This window comes from Saccopteryx leptura, chromosome 1, assembly GCF_036850995.1.
Source record: "Saccopteryx leptura isolate mSacLep1 chromosome 1, mSacLep1_pri_phased_curated, whole genome shotgun sequence".
Taxonomy (NCBI): Eukaryota; Metazoa; Chordata; class Mammalia; order Chiroptera; family Emballonuridae; genus Saccopteryx; species Saccopteryx leptura.
The window spans coordinates 53,129,280-53,153,404 of NC_089503.1; the positions used below are offsets into that span (position 1 = coordinate 53,129,280).

The 24,125-nt window shown below is 38.1% G+C and overlaps 1 protein-coding gene across 1 annotated transcript; it reads right to left on the reverse strand.

Moving 5' to 3' along the window:
* Positions 1–4,845: 4,845 nt before the first annotated feature.
* Positions 4,846–23,195, reverse strand: ZNF215 (zinc finger protein 215). The gene is made up of 7 exons (XM_066360590.1): positions 23,109–23,195; positions 16,713–17,328; positions 11,049–11,137; positions 9,092–9,224; positions 8,674–8,769; positions 8,545–8,552; positions 4,846–6,304 (listed from the first exon to the last, which is right to left on the reverse strand). The coding sequence occupies exons 2-7, from the start codon at positions 17,113–17,115 to the stop codon at positions 5,480–5,482; spliced, it is 1,554 nt and encodes a 517-aa protein (XP_066216687.1). The 5' UTR covers positions 17,116–17,328; positions 23,109–23,195; the 3' UTR covers positions 4,846–5,479.
* Positions 23,196–24,125: the final 930 nt, after the last annotated feature.

A 24,125-nucleotide genomic window follows, 5' to 3' on the forward strand; every position in this document is an offset into this window, starting at 1 on the left:
CCTCAGGCACTGGAGTGGCTCTGGTCGCAACATGGCGACGCCCAGGATGGGCAGAGCATCGCCCTCTGGTGGGCAGAGCTTCGCCCCTGGTGGGCGTGCCGGGTGGATCCCGGTCGGGCGCATGCGGGAGTCTGTCTGACTGTCTCTCCCTGTTTCCAGCTTCAGAAAAAAAAAATGAAAAAAAAAAAAAAAAAAAAAAAGAAAGTGACATGAAATAAAACTTTAAAACAGCATCAAGCAAGTTATATACACTCCTCAGGTGGTCCTCATGTCAGCTCTCTCTCCATTTCTGTATTATCCTCTAAATAGCGAACACGAATTATTTTGGAATCAAAGAGCCAAATAAATAGGTGATGCAGAATATTAGATTTTTTAAAATTTATTTTTATTGATTTCAGCGAGAGAGAAGGGGTGGGGGGGGAGAGAGACAGGTACATTGAGCTGTTCTTGCAAGTACCCTGATCAGAGATCAAACCAGCAACGTCTGTGCTTTGGGACAATGCTCTAACAACCAAGTTATCCGCCCAGCGCTAGATTTTCATTGACTCCAAAAATATTTTTCAGTTAGAAGTCAATCCACACTGAGATGTTACCATTTTCCATCCACAAAGATGTGAAGAAAATCCTTATTCTTGGAAGCTTAATCTCCTGATAGCCTCTTCCTTTTCTTCCCTTAACAATTCTATCTCCTTTCCTTTTGTTACACAGTTTCCTCTATGATGAGCGTATATTATAGTATCAAACCAAAAATCTTTGATTTGGCTACCAGGGGTCTCAAACTCAACTCAGCATGTGGGCCGCAGAGCAAGATCACAGCCGTTCCGCGGGCCGCACTAGGTCTACAAAAGGCAACTGTTACGCAACACTTTTCTCACTGCAGTTGAAAACAAAAAAAAATCAGTACAAGCACAATCGTACATGCAGTTTACTCAGTGTCACAAAACGACCAGAAACTGTAGGTCGCATCACAACTGCTGTTAACTAAGCTAATGTCTAGCTAGGATGCTAGAGAAATGAAAAATACAAGTAGGCCCCTAGGCTTACTTAATTTTATCCAAAATATTTTGAACTTCGTGGATTAGTCTGAGGGCCGCACAAAATTGTTCGGCGGGCTGCATGCGGCCCGTGGGCCGCGAGTTTGAGACCCCTGGGCTAGACTAAAAATCTTCCAATAGGCAAAAGCCTACCCCCCTTTGCTTTCTTCTTGTTTCCCAGCAGGCACATGCCAATTAGTAGTCATTTAGATTGTCAGGCAACTGGTGAATATACCCCAAGCGCTAGTTTTTGCTAGGTTTTGTTGTTCATGAAATAATTGCTTTAGTCTGATCACTATGTGCTTTACTTAGTAAGATTGTATTCACATACATAGACACAGACACACACATCCAGATTTGAAAGTATTTATTACCATAGGGTTTTAAAATATTTTTCCAGTTTATATTTATCTTTAAATATGTCTCTAAGAATTGTTACCTTTTCTAGTTTAAGAATAAGACCATCTCCTTTAAGAAAAAAAAAATTCAAACCATTTCACAATTGAAATTACATTAATTTAAATGGTAGGGGTGAGGTGGAATCTATATCTGATTAAGTGTTCACTGTATCAATAATGAATTCTGGTACTGAAATTTCTTTCACAGAATCCTAAGTTTGACTCTTAGAAAACCTAATCAGCACGCATAGACGGGGAATCCTTCATCCCTAAAAGTAGAATTTATTGCATTTGATGTTTTGGAGGTTTGTTTGTTGCTGAGCCAGCCTACTGCTTCTTTGGTAGATTATAATAATTGATGGCTGTGATTTTGGGGCATTTACTATGAGCCAAATATTGTCCTAAATCATTAAGTTCTAATAATATTAAAGTCATACATTTGCATTTAATTTGTAATTCCTGTACTTAAGTACAATGTTATCTCATTCAAGCTGTATAATAATCAAAATATAGGCCAGGTATCCCTATTCTCAGATGAAATATTAGAGTCCCAAGTTATAGGGCAAAATTACAGGCAAATCCAGGATTGAAATTTAGAAGTTTAACTTGCAGCCCTAGCCGGACAGCTCAGATGGTTACAGCAATGTTCCGAAGCGCAGAGGTTGCTAGTTTGATCCCGTCAGGGTACATACAGAAGCAGCTTTATGTTCCTCTCCCTCTCTCCTTCTAAGATCAATACAATAAATATTTTAAAAATTTTCCATATATCTTAAGACTCTTTTAGTAGACATAGGTGTTTTATAAGATGTATTTTCATAAAAAAATCAAGTTATATTTTTTTCTCAGAAACTTTGCTCTTTAGACATCAAACTCATTGTCATTATACATAGAGAAATCTCCTAGAGTTTTCCTCACTAGAGTAGTACCTACAAAATAAAACTTTATATAATCGATTTGTGAAACAATCTCACTGAAATATTTGATTAGGATTTAAGTTTAATGTAGGAAGAGCCAACATCTCTACAAGTCTTCTCATCCAGAAACATCTTCCATTTATTCAAAAAAAATTTTGAGGTTAGTGGGGTATATGTAGCATATCTGAATTTACTTATTAGATCTAAGTTTTTCATTTTTTTTTTTTTTTAGGTTGTCCTGATTGGTCTAACAGGCGTCCCCAAACTACGGCATTTATCCAACCTTCCCCCGCACTTCTGGAAGGGGCACCGCTTTCATTGGTGGTCAGTGAGAGCACTGTATGTGGCGGCCCTCCAACGGTCTGAGGGACAGTGAACTGGCCCCCTGTGTAAAAAGTTTGGGGACTCCTGGTATCATCAGCAAATAAATTTTCCCCTTTCCAGTTTCCATTTACTTTCCTTCGCTGGTTATTTCTTTTTTTTTTTTCATTTTTCCGAAGCTGGAAACGGGGAGGCAGTCAGACAGACTCCCGCATGTGCCCGACTGGGATCCACCCGGCATGCCCACCAGGGGGCGATGCTCTGCCCATCTGGGGCGTCGCTCTGTTGCGTCCAGAGCCATTCTAGCGCCTGAGGCAGAGGCCACAGAGCCATCCCCAGAGCCCGGGCCATCTTTGCTCTAATGGAGCCTCGCTGCAGGAGGGGAAGAGAGAGAGAGGGAGGAAGGAGAGGGTGAGGGGTGGAGAAGCAAATGGGCGCTTCTCCTGTGTGCCCTGGCCGGGAATCGAACCCGGGACTCCTGCACGCCGGGCCGACACTCTACCGCTGAGCCAACCGGCCAGGGCCCTCTGGTTATTTCAATTAGCATTTTAAGAGCACTAAACGCCATATTTCCCCATGTATGAGATGCACACTTTTTCAAAAAATTTGGGGGTTAAAAGCTGGGTGCATCTTACACAGTGGTTGTAGTCTTTTTACTTGCATTTTTCTGCTTTCTCATGTGAACGAGGAGTCGTATGAATTTTATGATGAGTAAAACTTGAATTCAATAACTTTATGTAATTCATTTTTTGGGCCCCAAAATTAGGATGCGTCTCATACATGGGGAAATACAGTAATTGTGAAGATTTTTTTTTTTTTGGCTGTCATCTTTATGATAAAGTTCAAATTTCTTAGGTGGCTTACAAGGCCTTTCATGATCTGCCCTCATCATGTAGCTTTGTACTCCTGTTTGTCCTTTATCATCTCTCCTAATATTTTCACCCTCCACCATACACAGTCTCTCTGATTTTTACTCTTCATGTTTCAGCCTGAATATATGCCCTTGATGCATACAGTAAAATTCAAATATATATTTGACAAACAGGTTTAAGAGAAAAGGTTGGGAAGTGTCAACTGGATGCAAATGTTCTCCAAAAATTAAGTTTTAAATGCCCTCTAATGAGGCATTCTTTGAAGCTATGTATGTTTAATTTAGTAAGTAGTGAACAGATCTTTTTTTAGAAAGCATATTTAGAAGAAAAAAGATAAGCATTTTACTCACACCCAAAAAACTGTTAAAAGATAAAACATAGTACTTTTATCTTTAAACCAACCAAAAGAAAATCACAACTTATATTAAAAAAGTGAACTATTAGATTCAGATCACCTAAAATGAGTGTCAAGAATCCATTATATTCAACATGTATTGCTTTGATGAATGACTGAACTATCCTTAAGAATTTAAGTGTTTTTTTTTTCATGTTAGGATCCTCTACAAGTTGCCTTATGTCTATATGAATTTCCCTATCAATAACTTGTATAAAGTTTTGTCTTAATACAACTCATGTTGTGATGTAAAGGATGAACAAATGAACATATATTTTTCCACACTTATTAACTCATCATAGCGGTCCATTCCAGTATACTTTTCTGCTTTTGAACCAGGTATGAACTCTGACACAAAGCAACCATCATCACTCCCTTGGAATGTCTACAGTATGAATCTTTCTGGGCAGATTAAAATGAACTTCTTAGCTCAGGAACTCTTTGGTATCCTGAAGTAGTTTATGGAACAAAGAGGCACAGAGAATTAGTACACTTTGACCTTTTAATGTTTAGGATAAATGATAAACCAAGAGCTATGGATGTCTCTCCAGCCCAGGTCCCAAAGAGTACTTTAAAAACTGCAGACCTTAAAGAACACATGTATACTAACAATAACACATCCACCTGCCACTGCAGGTGATAACCCTTTTCCAACTGCAGTCCCCCACTGAGCACAAGGACAGCCAAGGATATTAATTGGGGTGGAGTATTTGGCTGTCACTGTCATCTTCATTAAGTCATAGTTTAGTTATTGGAAATGTCCTCCTATATTCTCATGAGCTCCTGGTTTCTTGTGACCTTCTTACAAGAACTGAAAGTTTGAGTTTTATTGAATATCAGCTTCCCTTGAAGCTTCTCCCTAATATGGATTGCTTGGCTTCTCCCTAATATGGATTTCCTCTAAAGACCAGGAAAATAGGTCCTATTTATGAAGTAGAGAAACATGATGGTATAGAGTATCAGTATAATGATAGACAAACACTTATGTAAGGTTGCACCGAGAAGGAGGTCAGGACAAATGTGGGGATAAAGCCATTGATTGTGGCATCTGCATACAGATGGGCTGAGACCTAAGCTTCATCAGCCCAAGGAGGAAGAGAAGTCCTACCTGTGTAGGATGGAGTTTGGTGGTATTTCCCACTGCAGGGCAAAAACTTCTGTTACCTGTGGCAGTTAAACAATGGGAGAGGGTGGTGATACCAGAGGCCAGATTCCAAGGAAACAGGTATTGAAGTCAGAGGCCAGATTCCAATGCTGTGGGGGGAGAGGGGGTCTGTTTTCTTCTGGCCTGACCAGCCTTATAGGTGATGTTTAACTATAAACTCTGTGGATTATTCTCAAAGCCTGGAAAATCTCCTAGATTTCTATTCAATAACAGATTTCCCTCCAATATTAATTTTATCATTATCAATTAAAGAATTATCTTTGACAAAGTTTTTTCTCCATTATTTTCATAAGATTCTTTCCAGCATAAATTCATGGATATTGAATGAGTTCTGCACTCTGACTGAAGTTAATACCACATTTACTCGTTATATGACTTCTCTCAAGTATGAAGTTTTCGGTGTTTAATAAGGTTTGAATTCCTATTGAAGGTTTTATCACATTTGTTACATTTAAATGGTTTCTCTCCTGTATGAATCATTTGATGTCGAGGAAGTGAGGAGCTCCGACTAAAAGATTTTCCACAGATAACACACTCATGGGCATTACCTCCAGGATGGGCACTTGGACTTTTAGTACTGTCTTCACTCTTACTGAAGGCTGTTCCACATTTATTTTTTTCGTAGGCCTTTACTTCAAGATGAATTTTTTGATGCTTAGTAAGGTTTGTCTGTCGGTTGAAGAATCTCCCACATTCACTGCATTTATAGGGTTTCTCTCCTGTGTGAATGATCTGATGTCGAACAAGGGATGAACTCCGGCTGAAGGCTTTCCCACACTGAAAACATTCATAGCAATGTACTGTGGTATGCCTTTTTGGGTGCTGAGTATCTGTACTCAGGTTCAAGGCATTCCCACATTCATTAAATCCTGAACATTGCTTACCTACTGAGTCGAAATTAAAATTAAAGTTAGTTAGAAACTTATCGCACTTCGGAGACACCTTCCTCAAGGAAACATTCTGTTGCATATCAAAAACTGAGTTAACTGACTTAACAAAGCTTTTCTTATTTTCACTACATTCAAAGTCTCTCTCTTCAGAATAGATTGTCTTATGAATAAAAGGTTCTTGTGACAAATTTATGTCCTGGTGCTTTTTGTTCCTATATAACCAATCATCAGTTTTCCAGGCATCTAAAAAAGGAAGGTCACGTTTGGTCACTTCTGTTATTATCTCTACATGGGATGATTCTTCCCCAGAAATCCTCTGCTTTGGAAATGAATCCTGGTTTTCTGAAATTGTCTGTATGTCTAAAATGAAACAGAAATTCTATGAACTAGAAGAAAGGAACTTGCTTAATTAGGAAAGGGAGGCTAAACCATATAAAAAGATACGCATATTCTATGGGTCTTAAATACAGAATGGAAATGTGAGGTGAGGCTAAAAAACGAGATTTACAGAAAAAATAAGTGGGATAAAAATATTAAAAAAGATTTGGAGATCAACAGGCAAAGAATAGGAGAAAGCATTTTATTGAAATGGGATCCAAAAGATAACCAAGGGAGAAAATTTACCTTAGAAAAGAAGAAATGAAGTCATTTGCCTATCAGATTAATAAAGATTTCCTGTAAAAAAATACCTAGTATTTGCTAGAGTGATAAAAATAGAGATAATAATACTTTATTAGAGTCTGAACTGATATAATCTTTCCATAGACAATGTAGCCTTCTGTAACACAAAAGTTAAATATATTTATTCCCTTTGTAAAGGAGGTGTGGTACATATATACAATGAAATATTACTTAATCATAAAAAAATCATCAAATTTTACTATTTGCTATAACATGGATGAACCTGGGGAGTATTACGGTAAGTGAAATAAGTCAATGAGAGAAAGACAAATACTATAAAATTTCACTTATATATGGAATCTAAAGAACAATATAAACAAACAAAAACCAGTAACAGACTCATAGAGAAAGAGAACAAACTGATGGTTGCCAGATGAGTGGGGGTTTGGGGAATAGATGAAAACAGTGAAGAAAGCAAGAAGTACATACTGGTAGTTACAAAATAGTCATGGGGATATAAAGTACAGCATAGGGAATATAGTCAATATTGTAATAATTATGTACGGTGCTCGGTGGGTACTAGACTTATTGGGGTATCATTTCTTAAGTTATATAAGTGTCTAATCACTATGCTGTAAACCTGAAACGTACAGAAAATATGTATAATATTGAATATCAACTGTAGTTGAAGATATTGAATAAAATGCATCTTTACACATCTTCCTAAATATATATATGTGAACACACACAAAGATGCACATGTCTTTGATGGTGAAGTTCCTCTTTCAATAGGGTATCCTACAGAAGTCATCAGATATGCCTGAAAAAACTGGGCAATAACCTAAATGTCCAATAGTTGGGGGTGGGGAGGAGGAATGGTTGAATATATGATACATGTGTATGATGGAATGTTATTTATGATTTAGAAACCACATTTTCATAGACTAGTGAAACAGGGAATTGTGCATGGTATCATATTAGGTGAGAAAAGCAGAAAAAAATATATGTATGATATTCCATAACCCCCAATTTTTGAAAAAACAAATTATCAAAAGCCACAGAGATATATTATCACAAACAAAGAAAATGGCTTAAAAAACAAACCAAATGTTAATACTGCATAGTGGTGAGGCAATGGGGTGAGTTATATTCCTATCTATACTTTTTATATTTACTAAAATATATATTAAGCCCACAATAATTCATAATCTCTCACAAACTGTTAATAAGAATAAAGAGATTATGATGAGGGTAGGGATATAAGGCATATAAATTAAGGAGTTCTATAGAAAAAAAATGGAAGAATACTGAAGCTACTCCAGAGTAAAGGAGAGTTTTCTTTGAAAGAAAAAATATCATTTAATGTTATGTTGGCTAATGTTTGCTTACAGAGCACTTACCAGATGTCAGGTACTACTCTAAGTATATTACACATATCAACACATTTAATCCTCCCAGTAACATGGAGATAGATCTTATTATTGACTCCCTGTTACAGATAGGAAACTGGCAGGCTACACAGTTTTAGGCGTCATGTCTGTGTTTCTAACGCAGGGGTCGGGAACCTTTTTGGCTGAGAGAGCCATGAACGCCACATATTTTAAAATGTAATTCCATAAGAGCCATACAACGACCTGTGTACGTTATGCATTATTCAATTAAAATTTGGTGTTGTCCCGGAGGACAGCTGTGATTGGCTCCAGCCACCCGCAACCATGAACATGAGCGGTAGGAAATGAATGGATTGTAATACATTTTATATTTTCAACGTTATTATTTTTTTTGATTAAAGACTTGTCTGTGAGCCGGATGCAGCCATCAAAAGAGTCACATCTGGCTCGCGAGCCATAGGTTCTCGACCCCTGTTCTAACCCATAACACTGTTTTGCCTGTCCACATCAGAAAAAGAATCTGTGAATGCAAAGCAGTGATGACTTTCCTCTCTTCAAAGTTTAGATGGTTTTGTTGTCATCTCCTCAGCTATCAACTCAAAGGCTGGTTGCACATGGTAAGTTTAACAAAGAGAAACTTTTTACAAATGCCTCATATCTGCCCGGTTCTTACCAAAAACAGTTGTTCTTGGGATTTCTTGCTCCATTATTGATCTTTTGTTCTTACTTTCCAACGTGGGAACCTCAACTGGTTTGTAAAATAGAAGCTCTGGTCATGCAGACAATGAAAAAACAACAGACATGACACATCAGACATTTTTATAGGGAAAAAGAATTCCATCCCAATATAGTATTCTAAGAGCTGTTGAAAGATAAGGCCAGAATCACCACAGACCAGTCAGTGTATTTCTAACTCTACATCACAAAGGACTTTCAACCAGATACCTCCAGAAAATCTGTTACTGTGCCCAAAGGATATTAGAAAACCTGAACCTAAACCCAAATGCCCTGAATCACTTCAGCAGTCCTGTAGTTTTTAACAGCAAATGAAGAGATGACTAATGAGCAGATTAGAAATAAATACAAGCCACCTTCACGCAACGAAGTGAGGTTCCTATAGTTCTCCAGCATCACATCCCTGTACAGGTTCTTTACAGCAGGGTCCAATTGCCCCCACTCTTCCGCGCTGAATTCCACAACCACATCTTTGAATGTCACTGGTTCCTAAAACATTAAGTTCCTTTTTAATCAAAGGTTACTCCAAAAATATTACTGGAGGAGAAATGAATTTGGAAAGAATAAGGTAGGTGGCCAGAATATACAAGAAATCGATAGGACAATGTTTGTAGGTCTAAGTGATGAAAATCAAGTTACATTAGGGGCTGTCAACTCGGAACTCTGTGAGAGGTGCAAAAGAAAAATTAATTATACTAGCTTACACTTTGCTGGAGGAGAAAAAGACAGTTGGAATAACTGTGGAACAAAAAATTATTATAGAGTATAAGGAATTTACATAAAAAGAGCCCAGAGTACAAAGAGTTTAAGGTAGATTTGAGGGAAATTAGTAATGAGATGTAGGCTGTGCTAGCAGAAAAGGCAGTGCATTTTCCCTAATTGAGAAATGCAGCCTGCTAACTCAGGTCCCACGGCCCAATGTCACCTTGTCACACGGGCCTTTCCTAATTACCCAAAGTGGCCATCCTCCTAATCAGTCTGTACTGCATTATATTTCTTTCTTTTCTTTGTAATAGTTATTACTGTCAGCAATTTTCTTATTTGTTTGTGTTTGCCTGTCTGCTTCTAATAGAATATATACCTCCAGAAAGGCAGGGGTCATGTTTCATTCACCATCATATTCCCAGGCCAGAGAAAAAGTGTCTTGCAGATTAGGCACTGCATAGACATTTGTTAAAAGGGCCCTAAGACTATCAGTTGCTGCTCCTGTCTCCAACATTCTTAACCTTGTCATTGTTTTGACACCTTTAATCACATTGAAATATACAAATCCTTTGCCTTTCTCTACTTCAGAGCCGGTCTTTCTGAGTAATATTTGTTCTGCCTATTTCCTCACCTTCTCCTCTTCCCTCAACCCTCTGCAAAGTGGCTTCTATTCCCCTGCATGTTACTATCTCCATGGTGATAAGCAAATAGACACTACCCAGGCTGAATTTTCCTGAATTTTAAAAGATTTCTCCTTGAATATTCTCCTATTTTTTTTTTTTTGTATTGTTCTGAAGTGAGAAGCAGGGAGGCAGAGAAACAGACTCCCGCATGTGCCCAACCGGGATCCACCTGGCATGCCCACCAGGGGGCGATGCTCTGCCCATCTGGGGCGTTGCTCTGTTGCAACTGGGGCCATTCTAGTGCCTGAGGCAGAAGCCATGGAGCCATCCTCAGCACCCGGGCCAACTTTGCTCCAGGGGAGCCTTGGCTGCGTGAGGGGAAAAGAGAGATTGAAACTAGAGGGGGAAGGGTGGAGAAGCAGATGGGTGCTTCTCCTGTGTGCCCTGGCTAGGAATCAAACCTGGGATATCTACACACTGGGCCAATGCTCTACCACTGAACCAACCAGCCAGGGATAAATATTCTCATCCTTTGCTTTCAGTAACATCATACACTGCTCACAGAAATTAGGGGATATTTTATTACTTCATATTCATTTTGAAATATAACCTAATTTTTGAGAGCAGTATATTTTCCTGTTTTTCCACTACCACTTTGGTCCTTTCATTTCAGGATTGTTTGAGGTTTCTTCTCCTGCACGTTAGGTGACACTGCCCAGAACTCTGCCCTTCGCTCCCTTCACTCTGAACTCTAAACATTCTCTGGACAGGCTCTATTTTCATAGCTTCAATTATCGTTTACAATCCTGAAGAAATAGCTGCACAAAGATTGTCTTTTCCAAAAAGAATATCACCAACTAAAATAGGTCCAATGTCCTAAGGAAGAACAAGTCTCATGTCCTCAGGTGCAACTATGTTTGGCAAAAGTTCAAAGGCCAAAAAAGAAAAGCAGATCATTTCTGTAAAGAGTGGAATCCTCATTCACCTGAGATTTGCCTGTTAGTGAGTCAGCTTCCATTTTCTCCTTCCTGATGCTCCCTTTCTGGAGAAAGACAGACTCCTTGCTGGGTGTATCTGAGGAAGATGAAGGAAAACATTAGGAAGAAAAGCTTGGCCCTGGAGAAATGTTTAATGATTACAGCAGTGATTTTAACGTGCCATTCATAGGAATCGGCCTGAAAGAACTTTGAAAAAATAATGATGCCAAGCTGTATCAACCACCAGAATCTACAAGGGTGGGGCCCAGATCTTATATTTTTAGAAAGCTCTGAAACTGAGTCTGCTAGTCTACCAGGAATTGAGACCCACTGGATCAGATGAAGAGGGGCAAAATAATATTTTGAGGTGTCATCATGGTTATACCAGATTCAAAAAAATAATCCTGTCAAAACTAAAACCTACCTAAAGCTTAGCCACCACACACTGTAATTTTACTGGGAGCTAAAAATACAGGGTGAGGCAAAAGTAGGTTTACAGTGGTGAGTACTCGACACATAGTTTATTCTTGTATCACTAATTAATTATCCTATTATTTTCCATACAAACATCTATAAACCTCCTTTTGCCCCACCCTGTATTTTATTCAACCAATTGCTCAAACACATTGGGGAGAATTCTACTCAAGGATTCTTTTCCTCTAAGTAGATCTGTGTATCACAAACTTAGTCTGTTCACCTTCAACTACTGACTCTCTCAAGGGCATAAAAATCTCAGTGGCAACCAATTCTCTTCTCCAGCCCATTGGTGAGAAGTATATCCAAGGGTCACTTTTCTAAAGTTTCTCCAAGATTCATTAGTTAAATCAAAGACCCCTGAATGCCAGACTATAAACCAATACCGGTCTGTGAAAAGTTTTCATTGATTCAGGGTGAAATAAGAATAGAGACAATGTTGAAGATATTTTGAGACCCTTTTGTAAATAAAGGCAGAATTAAAAAAAAATCAAATTTCTCAGCAACATACTATTTGAATGCTGCCCAAAGATTACTGTTAACTTTATTCAAGCCTATACCACTTTGTGAAACCTCAGTCAGCTCAGTTTTCTAATCCCTAGGGCAGTCAATACAACATAGTTTATTTTTGTCACTCTTAGAAATAGATATCTTAAAAACGTACAAAAACCTCTAATCAACTACTCCCTTATTTGTTGCTCTCACTGAGAACTGTTTCCTTCTCTTAATTCCTTCCCCTGCTGACCTCCTTCTCCAACTTTTACAAGTATGTCCACAGAAACCTATCTCATTAAAAAAAAACCATATGCATTCTCAAGCTCTTTATAGAATATTCCTCTCCCTTCTAATCTAAACTGGATCTTTGCTATCACCACTTCTTTTCACCCTCCAGTACTAGGGTCTTGGAAATTTTGATATACTTCTCTATTCTACTTCCTCATAAAGGTTTTTCTACTCTCATACAAAACAGTCTTCTTAGCGGTTCATGCACTTAGCTACAGCCTCCTTGTTGATGTTTGTAATTGCTCATTTACTTAACACATATTTACTAAGTGTCTCCTATGTGTGAGGCAGACAAATGCATAGACTCAGGAAGCCTATAATCTTTTGCAGTAATTTTCAACCTTTTTCCTCAGGGCACACATAAACTAATTACTAACATTTTGCAGCACACCAAAAAAAAAAAAATTTTCTGATCTGACAAAAATAAAAGGCACAATTTTGATTCATTCGCAGTGGACAGCTACAGTTGCATGGGCTGTTACCATTTTTTAACTTAACAATCTAAGGGAAAAGAGTTCAGTGCCTGTAACTAAATGGTCAGGTATTGCATGTTTGAAAAATTCTTCTGGTACACCAGATCAAAATCTGGCCTATTGTGAATGACAGAAATTATGGTAAATAATTGTACAAGGTCAATAAACATGCTGGTTATTTAGCTCAGATTGTTGCCTTGCACCCTGAATCCTGCCAATATTATGACAGGGTACTTCATACCGGCATAGACCACACAGCTCAGCCTGAAGACCCGTCACATCCTTTTCCTAATAACCATCAACTACTTCCTTTTTCCTACTTGGATCTTTACTACTTCTACTACGAGAACAAATTTGAAAACATCAATCTTTACGTATATTTTCCTATCCTTCACAACTTTCACTTTCTTGCTCTTAGTCTATTCTCCAACTTTTATCAAGGTCCCACCACAGCACATTAATTCTTTAATTTTCTCTAAGTCTGTCTCCTCTTGTGAATTAACTTTCTTCTCTATGCCTTAATTTCATGGTAAATCACTTTCAGCACTCTTTTCACAGACTTCAAACTCCTTGAACACTTGCCCTTTACATCTAACACCCAATTTTAGTTCTATCTAATAATCTCTCCTTTCTACCCTTTTAAAAAATTGTGATGAAATTCACCATCTTAAGCCTTTTTTTATGCATCTTTTCCAAGTGAGAGGAGGGGAGATAGAGAGACAGACACTTGCATGTGTCCTGACCAAGATCCACTTGGCAACCCCAGTCTACGGCAGATGCTCTGCCCATCTGGGGCCATGCTCTCAAACAAGCTATTTTTAATGCCTGAGTCAGAGGCACCACAGAGCCATCCTCAGTGCCTGGGGCAATAAGCTCAAACCAATCGAGCCATGGCTGTGGGAGGGGTACAGAGAGAGAGAGAGAGAGAGAGAGAGAGAGAGAGAGAGAGAGAGAGAGAGAAGTGGGAGGGAGAGGCAGAGAAACAGATGGTTGCTTTTCCTATGTGCCCTGATTGGGATTCAAACCCGGGACATCCATACACTGGGCTTATGCTCCACCACTGAGCTAACCAGCCAAGGTCTCAGTACTTCATTTCTTTAATGGCTGAATATTATTCCATTGAATGGATATATTATAATTTCTTTATCCACTCATCAGTTGATGAGCACTTGAATTATTTCCACTTTTGGCTGTTTTGAATAATTCTGCTATAAACATTCAAGGACAAATTTTTGTGTAAACATATTTTCAATTCTTGAGTATACAGTAATTCTATATTTAACTTTTTAAGGAACTACCAAACTGTTTTCCACTGCGGCTGTACCATTTTATATTCCCAAAAGCAATGTATGAGGGTTCAAATTGCTCTATCTTTGCCAATACTTGTTTTTTTATTTTCCTTTTATTAGTAATAACTGCAGTAGTGGATGTCAAATGGTATATCATTCTTTGATATTCAATTCCCTAATGACTAATGATACTGAACAATTATTTCTATGCTTGTGGGCCATTTGTATATCTTTGGAGAACCATCTATTCAAGTCCCTTGTCCATTTAAAAGTTGTTTATCTTTCTGTTGTTGAGGTGCAAGGGTTCTTTTTCTGTGGGCTTTTATCAGATATGTTTCAAATATTCTCTCACTCTACAGGCTTCCTTTTCACTTTCTTTTTTTATTTAGTGAGAGGAGGAGAGGCAGAGACAGACTCCTGCATGCATCCTGACCAGAATCAACCTGGCTAGCCCACTAGGGGGCAATGCTTTGCCCATCTGGGGCTCTTGCTCCATTGCAACTGGAGCCATTTTTTAGCACCTGATGTGGAGGCCATGGAGCCATCCTCAGCACCTGGGGCCAACTCGCTCCAATAGAGCCATGGCTGCATGATGGGAGAAGAGAGAAATATAGAGAAGTGAGAGGGAGCTGGGTGGAGAAAAAGATGGGCATTTCTCCTGTGTGCCCTAGCCAGGACATCACATGTCAGGCTGATGCTCTACCACTGTGCCAACCAGCCAGGGCCCTTTTCACTTTCTTGATTATACCTTTTGATATACAAAAGTTTTTAATTTTGATGAAGTATAATTTTTCTTTTGTTTCTTGTGTTTCTGGTGTCATATCTAACTATCAGTTACCAAAGCCAAAGTAATAAAAATTTATTTCTTTGCTTTCTTCTAAGAATTTTATAGTTCTAACTCTTATATTTACGTTTAGTCATCCATTTTGAGCTATAATTTTTACATATTATATGAAGTCCTACTTCAATCTTCTGCCTGCAGATATCAAGTTGATACATACTAGTTGTTAAAAACTTTTCTCATTTGATGGTCTTAGTAGCCTTTTTGAAAATCAATACACCAATGAGGTTGAGTTTATTTCTGAACTCTCAATTCTAATCCACTGATCTATGTCTATCTTATTCTATTACCACATGGCTTTTATTATTTCAGCTTTGTAGTTAAGTTTTAAAATTAGGACATGTACATCCTCAAACTTTGTTTTTAATCAAGGCTGTTTTGGCTATTTGGAATTTTCTTTTATTGTAATTCCATAAAAAATTTTAGAATCAGCTCATCCATTTCTGAAAAAAAGGTAGCTGGAATCTTGATATAAATTGCATTTAAATCTGTAGAATGATTTGGGGAGTATTATCATTTTGACAATACTAATTCATAAGCATGAGATACCTTTCCATTTATTTAGGTTGTCTTTAATTCTTTTAACAATGTTTTGTAGTTTTCAGTGGGCAACTCTTACACCTCTTTAGTTAAATTTATGGTTAAGTATTTTATTCTCTTTGGTACTATTGTAAATAATTATTTTCCTAATTTCATTTTACTACTAATCATTGCTAATGTATAGAAATACAATTGATTTTTGTATGTTAGTCTTGTATCTTAAAACTTTGATCAGGTAGTCAATAAATCCTTTTGGTTCAAATTCCTGTTTTTCCAATGTTTCCTTCATTCTGTAGCACCTAACTTAGTCTTTAAGCTAGTTTTTCTACTTCAGAGCTCTCAGGTTTATTCTTTACACAAGAAGTTGGTAACTTTTTCTGTAAAGATACATATAGTAAATATTTTAGGTTTGCTGGCAATACAGTCTCTGCTATAACTAATCAACTGTGTTCATAGCATGAAAGCAACTGAAGATAAATATAAATGAAAAGGATATGGCTATGTTCCAATAAAACTTTATTTCCAAAGTTATTTTGCCTGTGGGTCATAGTTTGCCAACTCCCACTCTACACTGACACAAACATATTTTAACAAGCGAACTTGACTCGAAGGAACTGCTGAATTAAAGCCAGCTCATGATACCAACATATTTTAAAAATGCATACCAAATTGTTATACTCCCCTACCCAACCTGTACAATTTCATTCTATTTCTATTGCCTATAGAATAAAACCCATGTTTTGGGATGGAGAAAAGTTCTTTATGATCTGGCCCTTGACTCCCTCTAGCTTCAAAAAAGATAATTTCTCATCATATAGAAAGAGTCAACTATTTTTAAAGTTTTTTTTTTTTAATTGAGGCATAATTGACATATAACATTATATTAGTTTCAGTATACAACATAATGATTTAGTATTTGTATATATTGTGAAATGATCACCATGGTAAATCCAGTTAATATTTGTCACTATATATGTTATAACATATTTTTCTTGTGATGAGAACTTTTAAGATCTACTTTCTTAGCAACTTTCAAATATGCAATGCATTATTGTTGACCATGTCATTATGCTGTATATTATATCCCCATGACCCATTTATTTTATAACTGGATGTTTGTACCTTTTGACCCCCTGCACCTACTTTGCCCATTCCTCACTCCCCACCATTGGCAACCATCAATCTGTTCTCTGATCTATGAGCTCAGTATTTTTTGTTTTTAGATCCCACATAAGGGTAAACTATTATACAACCAGTTTTCTATATTCTCACCTCTGTCTTTAAGCATTTCAATCACATCCTCTATGAGGGTAAATGCTTCTTTGCCATCCTTTGGATGTTGTAAATTCACCCAAGTTCTGACCTCCTCAGGGAGAATTGCCAGGAATTGTTCTAGCACCAGCATTTCTAGGATCTGCTTCTTTGTATGAACCTCTGGTCTCAGCCATTGAAGACAAAGCTTCCAGAGCTGGCTCAGGGCATCATGAGGCCCAGACACTTCCAAGTACTGGAAATCTCTGAACTTTTGACGAGAAGCCTCAGAGTCATAGGTCTTCATGACTGGGATGGTTTCCTGCTGCCAAGATACATCTGCTCCCAGGACTTCACTTTGTTCATACAGAGTCAGGTTTTGAGGTTCCAAGGTAGCCATCAACTTGTTCAGGGGCTGCATCATCCTAGAAAGAACTCTCACTTTGTTCACATTTATTTTATTAGAGAAGTCCAGTAATTCTTAGGCTTGAGTTAAGTACCTGTAATACTATATATATATAGTGTGTGATTTTTAGCCAAGTTGTATCTCAAAAGAAAATTCCAGGAGTTCCAGGAGTTTCTGATATAAAACCAACATTCAGATACCTGAGAGCCTAAAAAAAGACACAAATATGACCTGTAGATATAATGAATATGTATTAGCATAGTGTTAAAAGATAAAATAATACAAATACACACACACACACACACACACACACACACACACACATTTCATTAATGGGAAGAGGGGAGGCACAGAAACAGACTCCCGCATGCATTCCCACAGGGCAAGCCCACTATGGGGCAATGCTCAGCCCATGTGGGGTATTGCTCCATTGCTTGGCAACTGAGCTATTTTTAGGACCTGAGGCAGAGGCCATGAAGCTATCTTCTGCACAGGGGCCAACTCCTCAAACCAATCAAGCCATGGCTATGGGAGGAGAAGGGGGGGAGGGGTGAAAAAGCAATGGTTGCTTCTCCTGTGTGCCTTGACTGGGAATCAAAGCTGGGACATCCACACACCAGGGCTGAAGCTCTACCATTGAGCCAGCGGGCCAGGGCCAATAATATTCTTAAAATTACTTGAGAAAATAAACATAATGCATTCTCCTTTCATTCCTATTTTCCTTTTTCAGAACAAGAAAATATGCTTTCCCTTCTGCCAACCATACCAAAAAGAGAAACAAACATAGATAGGCATCACACAAAAAAAGTGATATAAATATTCCTTTGATTAAATCAAACTTCATAATTTAATTGCAGTTAGATTTCTCCTGTACCAGGTAACAATTCATTTTTTGCTTTACAACTCACATTTTTTGCTTTATAACAAATTTTCAGGAAGGATATTCAAGATATTAAGGTTTCATATTAGAGATGCCTACACTTCTTAAATTCCTATTAAAATACCAATAAGGTTATATAAAATGAGTACAATTAGCACTAGCACTAGAAATTAAAGTAAGGAACTACTATTTAAAATATATAAGAATAAATGTCCATGAATTATTTCACTGTTAGAGATTAAATCAAAAAGTGAAATCCCAAACTACAATAATTAAAACTTTTCATTTGTTAGGGCTCACTAGGGGCCAGTCAGCAATGTCCACCAGGAGGTGTTAGGCTCAACTAAACAGACTCACTACACTACCACACATCACAGTTGGCAGCAGGTTATTCATTAGGCTACTGGACAGAAAACACAGATTGTTAGTAGATTGAATAACTGGCTTTTTTTTTTTTTTTTCACAGAAGTCTTTACAGAATATAGCTCAAGTCAAGAAACCTATATAGGTTGTGCAGAAAGCATCTTGATTGAAAAGCCTATCCACAGGAGCAAACATCTCTTCTAAAAAGTCTGAGCCCAGCACTCAGGGTTCCCCAAAGAGCTTGCTGGACTATACCAGTCATTACGTTCAAGGAAGTTCAGATACAGCTTTCTATCCAATTTACAATATTCCCAGTCTGGAAGCAATTCATTCAAAGGCCTTTTTTATTATATGCCTTGAGGCCAGTGGTTTTCAGGAGTGATTTTGCCACCAGGGCAATTTCTGGATACAGATTGGTTGTCACAGCTGGGGTTGTTACTGGCACATAGTGGAAATAGGCCTAAAATGCTGCTGAACACCCTACAATAGACAGCCCTTTATAACAAAAATTTATCCAGCCCAAAATATCAATAATTCCAAGATTAAGAAACTCTGATATAGGCAATATATAGTGACTAAGAATACATACTTTGGAGTCTTACCTGATATGAGGCTAAATCCCAAATGAGTTACTGTATGTATGAAATTGAACAAGCTATTTAACAAAAGTTTAATTTTTCTCAACTGTCACATAGCTATAACAATACCTATCTGATTAAATTGAGGATTAAAAGAACTCTCATTTCACTTCTTGGCAGATAGTAAGCACTCAATACCTACATTGTTGAGAGCTTTTTCTTTTTTTATAACATACGAACGTTAAATTTAGTCAAATGATTTTTTTTGCATTTATTTAGATGATAAAATGATTTTTATCCTTCATTTAGTTAATGTGGTGAATCACATTGACTGATTTGTCAATATATTTGCAATTCATATATCTGACAATGGGTTAATGGCCAAAATATGCAAAGAACTCACACAAAATAGCAAAACACCCAAATAAGCCATTTAAAAAATGCACAGATCGTAGGTTGGTCTTTTTTCCAATGAAGACATACAGATGGCCAACAGATATAGAAAAAAATGCTCAACATCACTAATCATCAAAGAAATGCATCTAAACCAGTGATCCCCAACCTTTTTTGGGCCACGGACCAGTTTAATGTCAGAAAATATTTTCATGGACCGGCCTTTAGAGTGGGACGGATAAGTGTATCACATGACCGAGACAAGCGTCAAGAGTGAGTCTTAGACGGATGTAACACAGTAATCTGGTCATTTAAAAAAAATAAAACATCGTTCAGACTTAAATATAAATAAAACGGAAATAATGTAAGTTATTTATTCTCTCTCTGTGGACCGGTACCAAATGGCCCACGGACCGGTACTGGTCCGCAGCCCGGGGGTTGGGGACCACTGATCTAAACCACCATAAATACCACCTCACGACTATGAGAATTTTATGCTTTCATGAGAAACATAAATAAAAAGGTTTTTTCTAATAAAAAAGAAGAGAGATAACAAGTGTTGGAGAGGATATGAGGATATGAAGAAAAGAGAACCCTTGTGTACTGTTGGTGGGAATGCAAATTGTTGCAGCCACTACGGGAAAGAAAATGGAGATTTTCTTTTTTTTATTATTATTATTCTTTATCCCTTTTGCATTTTTTTCCTTCTTTCCAAGTGAGAGGTCAGGAGATACAGAGACAGACTCTTGTATGTGCCTTGACCAGGATCCACCCGGCAACCTCCACTGGGGCCCATGCTCTGCCCATCTGGGGACATGCTCAAACTGAGCTATTTTTAGCTCCTGAGGTGGAGGCCATACAGCCATCCTCAGAGCCCTGGCTGATGCACTTGAACCAATTGAGGCATGACTGTGGGAGCAGAAGAGATAGGAAAAGAGAAAAAGAAACAGAGACAGAGAAAGAGAGAGAGAGAGAGAGAGAGAGAGAGAGAGAGAGAAGGGAGAGAGTAAGGGGAGAGAGTGAGGGGAGGAGAAGCAGATGTTTGCTTCTCCTGTGTGCCCTGACTGGGAATCGAACCCAAGACATCTACACACCAGGCTGACGCTCTACCACTGAGCCAGGGCTGGATATTTTCAAAAAGTTAAAAACAGAACTATCATTTGATTCAGCAATTGCACTTTTGGATATTTATCTGAAGAAAATAAAAACATTAACTCAAAAAGATATATGCATTCCTATGTTCATTGCAGCATTGTTTACAAGAGGCAAGATATGGACAAAACCAAAGCGTTCATCAATAAGTGAATGGATAAAGAAAATGTGGCATATACACAAATTGCAATATTACTTAACCATAAAATAGAATAAAACTCTTCCATTTGTGACAACATGGATGGATATCAAGGGCATTATGCTAAGTGAAATAAATCCATCAGAGAGACAAATACTGTATGATCTCTCTTATATGTGAAATCTAAAAACAAAACAAAAGCCAATAAAACCAAGCTTATTGATTCAGAGAACAGATTGGTGGTTGTGAGAGAAAGGAGAGAATGGGAGAAATGAGTGAAGGGGTATAAAAGGTTTTAAAAAAAAGTTAGAAGCAAATAGAACATAATTTCTCAGTGTTTTCCATTGTGTCTTGTTGCAACTATATAATGTCCATTGAAAAATCAATAGATTATTATATATACATGTCTGCAATAGTAGATCTTACAGATTGGTGAAAACTTTGTGCACAAAAGTTATTTCCTTACTCTTGAGATTCAACACAAATATCTAAAGCTTAAGAAAAGTCCAGGTTCATTTTTAAAAAAGAAAGTGACAGAGGTATCACTGAGTCCCACAAACTAACACAAAGGGAGAAGCAGTGGGGGAAAACTCACAGGCAGCATGTTAAAAAGAAAACAAGGAAGCGTAAATATTAAAAAATTAAATATAGTTATAACAAGAACCTTTATTGTAAGGGTAATAATAAATGTATAGGGTAAAAGTTTAAACCCAACTAGATAAGCACTCAAGAGTTATCCAAAACAAATGAACTTGAAAGTTGAAAATAAAGGGATGATAAAATATATAAGAAGCAAGTATAAACACTAGAATATGCATAGGTATATTGAATTAAAAGCACAAATGCATTAAAATAGATGAAGAAGAAAGTTGAAATGATTACAGGTACAACTCATAATGACATATAACTTATTAAATGTACCAAAAAAAGAAATTGAAGTATATTTATGGCAAACTCTAAAAATGAGATAAAATCAACAATGACACAACGGAATTGGGAGACTAAAGCAACTTTCTCAGTCCTTAAAGGAAAAAAAAAAACCCTAAAATTAGTTATCAATATAGCACATAATATGCTTAGTCTGATAAACCAGATAGAATATAGTCTATATTCAAGCACTGATGAGGAGGTTTACAAAAGCTACCAAAAAATTCCTCAATCAATATAAAAAGAATATAGAGTGGTACTAACTACATTTATTACCAGAATAAAAACTAGAACTTAACCAAACACAGAAAACAAAACAACAAAACAAACAAACAACCCCGCCCCAAATACTTTGGAGTTTAAATGCTACTTCTGAAAACCAACTCAAATTAAAAACATTGCACAATGTGAGGCAATGTCAAGCCTTACATTACATATATAATTAAACAAGGATGAGATGAATTAAACATTCAACTCAGTGGAATTAAGCAACAAAATATATCAGGAATTTATTGGTTAAAAATATAATAAATTACTCAGTATAAATAATTATATAGCTAGGAGAACAGGAAAGATGGTCAGGATGATATGGTTGCATTTAAGGATACAGAACAGTTAGGTTATAGAAGGATCAGGGTGTGGCCCGGATTTCGAGGAGTTTAGGGAGTAAGTGATGAATACTGGAATAAACAAAGTCAAGAAGTGTTCGTTTAATCTGGACAGACACCTTTGAGGATGACAGTGGGACTCAGGATGAAGAGTTTCGACAGCGAACCAGTGTCACTTGGGAAGGGCTCAGAAAGGCGGAGGTGGCAGAAATCTGGAGAGTTCAATTAAATAACCAGGTGATACAAGTTCAAAGAATTTTACAGCTTCAAGAAACTCGAACAGGTGTTTATTACGGGAAAAAGTACAATAGTTGTCTGCGAAGAGGGCTGATTTTAATCAAATAGGTCATAGGTAGGGCAAAATGGTAAGGACATTCTTTCAGATTAGGTCAGATAAAAAGGGGCAGAGAACAAACAGTTTAGAAGTGAATGTCTGAAATAAGAAAGATGCCTGGAGGTTTTAACGTTGGGGGGAGGAGGGGCTAGGAATGATTGGGAAAGCAAAGCAGGTCGGAACGAACTTTTCTCCATCTTCTTTTCCAGCTGATTGATCCAGTCACACTTGGTATTTCCATGAGGAATCAATACCAGTCATTCCAAAACCAGCTGACCAAGATATATTCCCCAGGCTGAGCTCCTGGAGACTGCCCCATTATCGAATGGAAGAAGGGACAGCAGCGAAGCGAAATTCCCAGTTTTGAAGAACCGGATCTAGAACCCAGCCGCCCCGTTCCCCACCTCTAACCCTCTGAAGCCGGCTCTCACGCATTGACTTCCTTCCGCAGCCCTCGCTTCCACCCCGTCAGCTAGCGCCATCCTCCAGCTTCTCCCGCAGAGACTGGGGCGCAGTATTGGAATCCCGGTAACTGCGAACAAGACAAGGAGGAGCGCGCGTTCTGCGCAGACGACCCCTAGCGGGATTCTTAATTCCAGGCGCCCGCGTCCGCACTTCCCGCTGACCCCGGTGATACCTGCGAGCAAGGCTCCCAGCCCGGCTCGGTTCAGTCACCCCCAGGCGTCCGTTCCGAAGAGAGCCGCGGAAGTCGTCGTCCAGGCTGGCGAAGGGACCTGGAGTTGGCAATCACACAACTGGGAAGTCCTGGCCAACCCTGGAGCTGGAACGCCAAATACGCGTCAGAATCTTATAAATGTCAGTGCACACCCACCACGCAGTCTCGCGCAAGCGCGCCAGCCGTGGAAGGAGCGCCCAGAAGCCCCCGCGGCCCAGGTAGTAGTCTTTGGTGGGCCTCTTCAAGCCCCGCCCCTTTCTTTAGGCCCCACCCACTCCGAATTCTAACGTCCAACCATAGGGCCATGATAGATGCAATCCTTGCTTAGGATGGGTGGGAGAAGGGCCGGTCAAATTTACGTCGCTAACTGCGTTTCATTCATAAATTGGCCAAATTCTTACCTTGTCCTCGCCATTCCCCACCCTCCTAATTTTCTTGGAACAAAAACATAATGACATATTTCTACAAAATACCATCTTAACATGGATTTTTGACTTAACATGACTTAACATGGTTTTCACTGATTTATTGATTCACTGATTAATTCAGTTTTGCATCAAGGTAAAAGATGTATGTAGGTTTGCCTTACTGAGTATGAGATATGTTGTGACATCCCAGAAGAACTGACAAATAGACAAGTAGCATCTGGTTCTTAAAGTTGTGAGGGGCTAGACATGTAAAATTCATGTTATATCTGGATAGATGGTAATTGATGCTAGGAGTAGAGGTGAAATTACAGACAGGTAGAGAAAATAGTAAAAGGAGAGTGTATTGAAGTTCGGAGGAAAAACTCAAACTAGTCAGTCAGGGAAAGCCTCTAAGGAGGAAGCTGTAAATGTAGGCAATGAGTTTATTGAGGTAAAACAAAATGTAAAAGTAAGATTTTTCGTTTGATGCATCTTCCTCTGTACTCATTAATATAATAATTTTTGTGTGTGTGTGTGTGTGTGACAGAGATAGAGACAGAGAGAAGGACAG

Coding starts and splice junctions, on each gene's coding strand:
- ZNF215 (XM_066360590.1), bottom strand. CDS start 17,115: ATGATGCAGCCCCTGAACAAGTTGATGGCTACCTTGGAACCTCAAAAC. Junction 11,138..16,712: donor TGAAATGCTTAAAGACAGAG/GTGAGAATATAG, acceptor CATCTTCCTCAG/ATACACCCAGCAAGGAGTCT. Junction 9,225..11,048: donor CACTAACAGGCAAATCTCAG/GTGAATGAGGAT, acceptor TTAATGTTTTAG/GAACCAGTGACATTCAAAGA.